The 10,118-nt window shown below is 36.0% G+C and overlaps 1 protein-coding gene across 1 annotated transcript; it reads left to right on the top strand.

Moving 5' to 3' along the window:
• Positions 1-7,426: 7,426 nt before the first annotated feature.
• On the top strand, positions 7,427-9,443 carry LOC140893471 (uncharacterized). The gene is made up of 3 exons (XM_073302538.1): positions 7,427-7,681; positions 7,951-8,073; positions 9,078-9,443. The coding sequence occupies exons 1-3, from the start codon at positions 7,495-7,497 to the stop codon at positions 9,086-9,088; spliced, it is 321 nt and encodes a 106-aa protein (XP_073158639.1). The 5' UTR covers positions 7,427-7,494; the 3' UTR covers positions 9,089-9,443.
• The last annotated feature ends 675 nt before the right edge of the window (positions 9,444-10,118 follow it).

Genomic DNA, 10,118 nt, shown 5'->3' with positions numbered 1-10,118 from the left:
TAAATATTATGATTATTATTTTTAAGTTTTATTGATTTAAATTCTTTATGTGAATTATGTGTTAATAAAATATTAATTATTTATTCAAATGATTCTTTTGTACTAAATATTTAATTAATGTTTTAATTGTTTAAGTTTATTTATTTAAATTATTTTATTGCGTAATTTACTTGTTTTAAAGATTTTTAAGATTTAAGATTTGTTTATTTAAGTAATTTTTAAACGTTTAATATTTTCCTATTTAAATGATTTGAATTGTCCAGTTTATTTATTTAAAATAATTAAAGTTTATCGATTAGTTATTTAAATTATTTTAAATGTCTAGCTTATTTATTTAAATTTTTTTATCTGTCTAGATCATTTTAAAATGTTTCTTATACCGCTTGTGTATTTATTTAAATTATTTTTAAACGTTTGTTTAGTTTGTTTAAAGTATTTTCTAATCGCTCTGTTATTATTTAAATATTCCATTAATCCCAGTGACATCAAAATATTTTAAGTGTTGATTTTTAATTCCTAAGATAGTGCCTAAATTCATTTTTTTATATTTATACTTTTAATTACTTGAAGTTAAATTGCTTAAGTTTCTTTTAAAGTTATAGTTGCTCAATTTATTAAGTTATTTATCTTGAGATACTTGAGTTAGTAATTTCCAGTTCCGGCAAGCGACGATGGTTGACTTTGGCCATAAGTTTCCAAGATTTTATTTTCTAAAATTTTGAAGTGAGAGAAATGAGGAGTTTAGACTAGAAGTTTGATTTTTGAGTTTTCGGGCATCAAAAACCACTTTTATCATTTTCTTGAGTTTATTCTTTAACTTTTTCAAAAGTTAGGATTTTATTAAATCCGGATTAGTAAAAATCCAATTTAAATACCTTGACTTGGAATTTTTAAATTTAAGTATTTTAAAGGTGCAAAGTTGTTAAGGTAAAGTTGTAATACTTAGACTAGCACTTTTACAAGTGTAGTGGCACTTTTAAAATACACCTACACAATACACTAAAACTTTTAACCTAAAATAAATCATTTGTTTCAAACCCTAGCCCCATTTTTCATGAAGGCGCCCACCCCCCCCCCCCCCCCGATCTCATTTCTTTGTTTCCCATAGGCCACCACTCCCCTTTCAGGCCGCCGTCGCCGGAGGACCACCTTGGTGTTGGTTCGAAGTTTCAGCCCTCATTCCCTCTTGATTTAGTTTTTTTTTGTAGCAAAGGTTGAAGGCAAGTATAAGCTTTTCTTGGGCTCTCAATCAAGCTATCTATGTTCTTGTGCCTATTTTTTCATTAAATTTTCGAAATGCTTAAGAATTTCAGCATGTTAGGTTCGATTTTTTTCATACTTTTCAGCATGGTGATATGTTATTTTCGAAAATTTGTGTATGCATTAAGTTTAAGGGTTTACATGGTGATTGTGATTGGAAAATTGAGGTGTTTTGATTGCTTATGAGGATATTTGAAAATTCAGAAGTTCATGCCCTATATATTTCGAATTTACATGATGTTAGGGCTGTGTTGGATGTATGATTGGTGCATTGTGTTGTTTTGCAATTGGTTTCATTGATTGATCAAGAATCAACACACATTTGGTGCATGATCTTGATATTTTCAAATTGTGAAGCGGGAGTGTGGTTGAGGGTTGCCTAGGTGTTTGTGTTAAGTCCTAAGAGATGTTAATAAGTATGTTTGATGGTTTGGAATGAGGAATATTTAAGGAAAAATGGTATGGAGTTGATTCCTCAAGGTAGAAGTGAAGTAGGGTGATGGTTTCATTGGGCAGGGGCTACTTATTTCGGGACAGGGGAGGTACCAAATCAGGTCTGGGAGTGTCTTGGGCTGGTCCTAGGTCAAGGTTAAGATGTTGTGGACGCGTCGGTATAAATTGGGCTCGTTTAGGTTAATTTTTGGATAAGTTAATGGTCTTTTAAGTTTAAGGTGTTGGTGCAGAATTTTGTAGAGTCTAAGGGGCTGTCCGGAAACGATATTTGTTTGGGATTCTTGGGATGTCATTGGGGGTTACAATCTGGTCCTAGGGTTAGTTTGAAGTGTTTATCAAGTGTCGGTTCAAGCGGGACGGGTTTTAGTTAAGGTATGATAGAGTTAAGAGTTTTACGGTTTGGTTGCTCGGTTTAAGTCAAGTTTGAGGAAATTGATGAATAAGTTGGGCTTTTAGCTTAGGGTCAGCCACTCACCCACCTTGAACCCACATTTTTGAGTTGAGTTGAGGTTCTTAAAGTTGCATATTTGTGTGCGTGAGCATCGTCTTTGAGACAAGCAATATTTTCAAAGGAAGTCGCTTCAATTCTTGCATGCAAAGTATTTTGAGTCGAGTTAAAGAAGGAAAGAAAAATATTTTTGAACAAAGTGAGTTGATTGTGACTGGACAAGGCAATGTGGGTTGGGGGATGCCTCTGGGGGATGCCTCACTCACTTGCCATAGACATGTAGTAAGCGGCTGGGAGACATCCCAGCTCCCCTACCAAAAGAGACGTGTAGTAAGTGGCCGGGTTTTATCTCGGCTCCCCTACCAAAAGAGATGTGTAGTAAGCAGCCGGGTTCATCTCGGCTCCCCTACCAAAAAGAAATTAAAAGGGCAAACGCGTCGGGAGAAATCTCGGTGTCTTGCCGGCATAGTGCATTGCAGCCATGATCATGATCGAAACTTGAGTCACAATCCAAGGATCTAAGTTCTAAAGCAAAAGTTAAAGTAAAGTTTCAAGTATTAGTTGACTCGTCTTAATTTATTCAGTTTTATGACATGCATGAGTTACAGTTAAGTCAATAAAGTTCAAAGTCTCATAGCGTGAGTTGGCGTGAGTTCATCCTTGCATGTTGTCTCATCCCCTTGTTTCATGCATATTTACAGTTTAAGTTTCTAAGTATATTATGTACAGTAGTTTGAGTAATTCTTCAAGTGTTTTAAACCCTTGTTATATCTCTGTTTATACTTGCTAAGTCTTTAGACTCACTACGCTTGATTGTTTGCAGGTGAGGAGTTGTACCAAGGGACGGAGGGGCAGGATCCGCTGGTTTGAGGCCGCCGGTGGTGCAAAGCCCAATGACCGTTGATAAGTACATTTTGTATGCATTAGTTCGTGATAGGTTTATGTCTATTTTGTGTGCATTCATATTATTTTATGTGTGTTTTTATGTATTTTATTGCATGTGTGTGTATTTCACTCTCCGGGTTAATTTTGTAGGAAAAAGGGTTTTTGAAGAGTGGATTACGGAGCAGTCTTGGTCCAAAAACCCAATTTACTTTTAAATATATCTAAATCCGATCTTCACTGTTCAAACTTAAGTTCAGGATGTTTTGAAGATGCTGTCCAAATTTCAGCTCAATCCGACGGTTAGAACTCCATATATGATTTTTTCAAAATCGTCGCGCGGAGCAGAAATCTTCTGTTTTTTTGGCGTGCGCGCGAGCGTGGCTATTTTGGCGCTCGCGTGTGTGTCGACGAACTAGAAAATTCCGAAAATTATATTTCAACTAGGAAATTAATTTTTAAGGCTTTCCAAACACTATAAATAGGATATTTAATTATTTTAGAGGGGTTCCGAAGTTCCTGCCCAGTTCGAGAACGCAGAAAAGAGGCGGCGGCTACAGGCGTGGAGATTGAAGAACGCTCCATTAGAGTTTTTCTCTCTTCTTCTTTTTATTTTTATTTCTTGTTTTAATTATTGAGTAGTTGTTTTTCAACCAAGACGGCGTGATTGGGCCGGACAATTTATGTAGAAAACTAGTTTGTTTATTTGAGATTTTTGGGATTGATTTTATTTTATTGATTATTAGATTTATATTTGTCTTGTGAATAGTCTGATCAACTGTTTGCTTGCATGTTAATCAGTTCTAAGTCGACAGGTCGCTCTAATAATTTACACGAGGTTAAATTGGCTAAAAATAGTATCCGATTTCATCGTGCGGTTTGGGTGTCAACTGAATTTTCACAAATATTTAATGCATTCAAATTTGATTTGAATTACGAAATATTAATCCATCAATATTTGAATAGGTTTTATTGTTTTAGAAATAGTCCTTTGAATAAATTAGGAAAATTCCCGTGAATTAAAATTAAATTTGATGTCTTGAATTTACTGCTTATTACATAAATTGTCTGGTACCTGCGTGTGTCTTGGTTGTCTCTTTTATTTAAATTTAAATTTATTTTATTTTATTTCTTATTTGTTTTAGTAAATTCTTATTTTTATTTAATTTAAAATCATCTTTATGATTTTGTCTAGATTAAGTAAAATAATTGATTCTTGAGAATTGACGCAGTCCCTGTTGGATCGATACTTGGACTCTTTTGTCCACTTTACTATTACTTGACCTGGTGCGCTTGCCAGTTGATTTTTAATCACACCGATTTAGACGGTCAACCGTCGCTACTTCTTTTTATGTTCCGCATTAGACTTTGAATGTAATAAAGATTATGTGTTTGAGTATTTTCAGTATTAGTTAGGATGTGTTTTCCCTGTGCTTAAGTTTGAGTCGCAAAACTTGTTATTGTTATTATTGCAACTGTGTGGGGTTGCCTTTCATTCGTACTTTATGTTTATCGTAGTTTGAATCTTCTATTGGTCGATCTTTTCCTTTGTTTTGAATTGCTGTTTGTTACAGGGTGGCTTTGTTTACTTTCAAACAAGTCATGGAAAAATTTTAAAAAATTCGTATTTTATTTTATTATTTTAAACTTAGAAGTTAGGGTCGTTTCAGAATAAAAAACAGAGTTAGGAACTCACATCATCAAAATAACTCTGGAAATCGATGTCTCATATTAGACTCTGTCTCCCAAGTTGCCTCTTCGACCCCGTGCCGGCTCCACTGAACCTTCACCAACAAAATCGACTTGGTTCTGAGCTGTTTTTCCTTCCGATCAAGAATCTGAATAGGTCGCTCGAAGTAGCTGAAAGACTCGTCAAGATCGGCCTCATCAGGCTGAAGAATATGAAAAGGATCTGGATGATACTTCCGCAACATCGAGACATGAAAGACGTCGTGAATAACAGATAAAGAAGGAGGAAGAGCTAATCTATAGGCAAGATCGCCTATCTTCTCGAGAATCTCATACGGTCCGATGAACCTCGGAGACAACTTCCCTCTCTTCCCGAATCTAACAGTACCTCTGAAAGGAGAAATCTTCAGAAAAACTCGGTCTTCCTGATCAAAAGATACAGGTCTGCGTCTGATATTAGCATACTTCGCATGTCTATCCTGAGCAGTCTTCATTCTCAGTCAAATAATATTCACCTACTCAGCCATGTCACGAATCAAGTCTGGTCCTAAATCAGGCAACTCAGCAATCTCATCCCAGTACAGAGAAGATTTGCACTTCTTTCCGTACAACGCTTCGAAAGGTGCCATACCAATACTCGTCTGAAAGCTGTTGTTGTACGAAAACTCGACCAAAGGCAACTAATCCTGCCAACTGGTGCCAAAATCAAGCACCACTGCTCGGAGCATATCCTCCAGAGTCTGAATCGTTCTCTCTGACTGACTGTCGGTCTGAGGATGATACGCCGTACTCAAGTTCAAACGAGTACCAAGAGCCTCTTACAAACTGTGCCAGAAGTGAGAAGTAAACCGATAATCTCGGTCAGAAACGATCGACTTCGGCACACCGTGCAATCTAACAATCTCCTTGACATACAATTCCGCCATATGATCGTGACGATATGTCATTTTGTAAGGAATAAAGCATGCATATTTCGTCAATCTGTCAATCACTACCCAGATGGCATCAAATCCTCGAACAGATCGTGGTAGTTTCATGAAGAAATCCATAGATATTTGATCCCACTTCCATTTCGGAACATATAATCTGTGCAGCAGACCACCTAGTCTCTTCCTCGCGGCTTTCACCTGCTGACAGTTCAAGCATCGGGATACAAAACTCGAGACATCGCTCTTCAAATTCTTCCATAGAACTGACTTCTCATTTCGTTATACATCTTTCGACCACCAGGATGAACACTGAATTGACTGCTATGTTCCTCTCGCAGAATACGCTGCCTCAACTCAGAAAAATTAGGCACAACAGTACGATTATTTACAAACAAAATATCATCTCTAACCTGGAATTCAGACTGGTGACCCGATCTAACTTTCTCTATCAAAGTCTGGATTAGGGGTGCAATCGAGTCGAGCTGAGCCCGAGTAGCATAATACTCGAGCTCGAGCTCGACTCGTTTTTGACTACTCGAGCTCGAGCTCGATCGAGTAGTAAATTTCGTACTCAAACTCGAGCTCGTCTATAATTCGAGTTACTAGAGCTCGAGCTCGAAAATTATATTATATATATATATATAAGAATAAATAAATACAATATTATATATATAATTTATATATTTATATATATATATATATATATTTTATATTATATATTATAATTTATATATCCGTATGAGCTTTGAAGTGTGTAGGCTTCTATTTTTATAGCAATTTAGTGTCTTCTCTTTTGCATAGATATCGATGTGGGATACTTCATGGGCTTATCACAGCCCAAATTATAGTCCATGTGTGTTATCGAGTAGCTCGCGAGCTACTCGAACACATATATTCAAAGCTCAAGCGATACTCGAGCTACTCGAGCTCGAGCTCGAACTCGGTCAAATTGAGCTCGAGCGAGCTTTGACCGAGCTACTCACGAGCTGCTCACGAGTATCTCGGCTCGTTTGCACCCCTAGTCTGGATACTCACATCGGCTCTCTGTGCTTCCCTGATCGACACAAATAATTTTGGCTCGGCTTGGATGGCACAAACTCTGATAGACCCACTATCTGATTCAAACTCCAAACCAGAAGTGCAACAGTCGTCAATCAAACGAGAAACACCAATGGTAGAAAGAGATAAGGAACAAAGCTTCCGGTTCAATGCATCAGCAGCTGCATTAGACTTCCCCGAATAATACTTGATCTCACAGTCAAAATTCTTCAGTAGATCTAATCATCTCCTCTGTTTCATATTCAGCTCTGACTGTGAAAACAAATATTTCAAGCTCTTGTGATCAGAAAAGATATCAAAGGACTCACCATAAAGATACTGACGCAATATCTTCAATGCAAACACGATAGCGGCTAACTCAAGATCATGAATCGGATACCGAGTCTCGTGCGGTTTCAACTTTCTCGAAGCATAAGCTATCACACTAGTAGAAAAATCTTAAAAGACTTCGCTATTTTTTACTTCGGTGATCATTATAGTCGAAGTAATAAATAGTTATTTACTTCGGTTATAGAATTAACGAAGTAAAATATACTTTAGACTTCATCAATTAAAAAAAACGGGCTTCACTTAAATTTTTAAGTGACTATTTACTTCATCAAATTAAATTTGACGAAGTAAAAACGTGAAAATAAATTTTTTATTTTTTATGCAGCGAAGTAATAGGTTCTCTATTTTCATTTTCTCAATTAAGCTCCAGCTTCTTCCGCCCTCTTCTCTCGATCTCCAAATACAAATCCATTTAGGGCTCCCCATTCTCTCCCCTACAGATCGATGTCCGCCTCCTGCCATCACTTCCGCCTGCTGCCATCACTTCTTCCTGGTCTAGGCTTTCCCATTCTCACCATTAATCCGTGTAAGAATATTTATTTTCCCCATTCTCGCCATTATCGATTTGGAGATGGCCAACAACGAAGTGCAGAAGTTCCGCCTCTTTGTCGTCGCTCTGTGGAAGAGAAAGGTATGGTCCCCAGCGAAACACAATTTTTTACCTTCTCTGCTCTTGGTTCATACGTTGGGCTTTCCAATACAAAGACTGAGATCTTTAGAAATAGTCAAAGAAATCGATAGCAAAGGCCCTTATCTTGGCCTTATCACATTATATTCTCTCGATGAAGATGCGTTATTTTTCACTGGTTTTTTCGAGCCCGATTCTCAGCACCCTTTCTTGATTTGTCTGGAAACTTGCTAAATTTATTTGGATTTAACTAAATTCAATCTTGGTTCTAGGTTTCTTTGTGTATCTGTATAAAAAGTGTAATGATAACGCTGGACTACATGTTTTTAAAGGCAAGCGATTTCGAGTAAAGTTGCAAAAAGAAAATCATTTATGTCAAGTATCGAGTTGGGAAGGTAAACATTTGCATTTTAGGCTTTGTAAAAGGAAGTTGTTTATTCATATACAACCTTCTGTTTTCCCAAACTTGTTCAAAATCTACATATTTGATATTTAACTGTAAAATACTGCATATATTGTTGAATATTAGCTATCAATCATTATTTGTATTTGTATGTGTGAATTTATATTCATTGTCCAGACTTAAAAAAAAATTATTTGCAATGTTCTGAGAGTGTTCTGATGTTACCTCACTTTACTGCAGTAACTTTTCAAATTACTTGTCGTTCTGATGCCTGATGTTCTGTGATGATGGTTTGGTATGCTAATTATGAAACTGGAAAAGGTATGGAGGTGAATATGGATTGCCAACATTGTTTTGGTAGGATAGCCTGAATATCTCTAGTTGGCACACAAAAGAAATAGGAATGAACTGCATGATACTTATACAAACATGATAAAGATAATCATATAATGACAATATATAATGTGATGCAATGAGCACAGAAAGAAATATATTAGGATCAACTAGGCCATTGATATAGTTAATGTTTTCATATAATATTCACAACGTTAATGCCTTTACAAAATAATGAGATGAGAAACAATCATGCAAAAGTGAGTTGTAGCCAATAGTGGGAAAAGGGTAAAGACAACCAGTGTCTGTAACTTGAAATATTCTTATGTGTTCCCGTGGTGTCTATAAAACAAATAATCTAATTCAGACGAAGTAGTCAAACGTGAACTTGACATAAGAACCGCATAGCAGTAGTTGACTTAAATAATAGTACTATTATAAAAATTTAGGCCCTGCTGATTCGAAGGCCTTCGACTCTGTGATTGACTTAAATAATAGTACTATTATAAAAATCGTGGCTTGAACTTAGGTGTATATGGTCTTGTGTTAGCCGTATTCTATATTCAACTATTGAATTAAATTCATGTGCTTAGTTTGATTTTGCAATGTCATGATATTTAGATTATTTCACTCTTGATTAGTTCTGATTCGACATGTTTGCAGGTGTTGGTTGATGAAGCTAGGTTTTGGGGAGCATTTGGATTTTATTCCTTTATTACCTTGGTGTTTCCCTTTGTATGTGATATACTTTATGAATTTGACCTTTTTGTTTCCCTTTGTCATTTGAGTATTACAAACAAAAAAATTGCTCATTACTCCGTTTTAATTAGCTGATGCTATCCCAATATACCTAGAATGATGAAAAGATATGTGAGGATCATGTATGTGATATAATTTATGTTCTTTTGCAGAGTATATGTCCAATATCTTCCTTGTTCTCAAGAAGCTTAAAGTTCCTTGCTAAAACAGATGCATGATAATTAAGTTATACGAGCAATTCCTCCATTTCTTTTTCGGATCATTAAAGACTTAAAGTACTATATAAATAATAATAATAATGTTCCCTTTAATTTATTAGGAAAATTATTCTCCGTTAGTTTTTCTAATACTCCTTAATCTCTTTTCTAATTTGGTGTTAGATAAGCTGCTTATCTTTCTGTAGTGACCCTTACCCGGATCACCTACTAAACAGAACTTATGCATGCAATTAACTTAATGAAACAGATATCAGAATAAAACTGCGGAAACCATAAACAATATACAATCCCAAGAAAAGGAATCTGTAATTTGTCCAATAATATACAACCAAATCGAATAGCTGTATAAACCCATACAACAGTAATAAAAACCTAGACGAAGCTCCAGCTGGCCAACCACTGACTAGCCCCTCCTGGATCCACCCTCCTCGTCCAATCGCAAACCTGCCCCATGGAATAGGGTGTCCAAAAAATACAGAGTACGAGACGTGAGCATAAAACGCTCAGTGCGAGAGTATGAGTATACATGCATGCAAAGTGAACTCCCTATAGACTCGAGTGTTGTAGAACGCGGCGTTCAGATCAATTATGATTGATACCCGGTGCAGCGGAAGTTTAAAATTTTTGTATGGAACGATTCCATAATGGGTATCAACCTTACGATTAAATTGTGTGTGTAAAAATTAAATAACAATTATAAAATTTTTATATTTAATCTCGAATCGAG

Source organism: Henckelia pumila, chromosome 3 (genome assembly GCF_033568475.1).
Source record: "Henckelia pumila isolate YLH828 chromosome 3, ASM3356847v2, whole genome shotgun sequence".
In the NCBI taxonomy this organism is placed as follows: Eukaryota; Viridiplantae; Streptophyta; class Magnoliopsida; order Lamiales; family Gesneriaceae; genus Henckelia; species Henckelia pumila.
The sequence above is the reverse complement of the archived record's forward strand: the minus strand, read 5'-3'. Positions and strand labels throughout refer to the sequence as shown.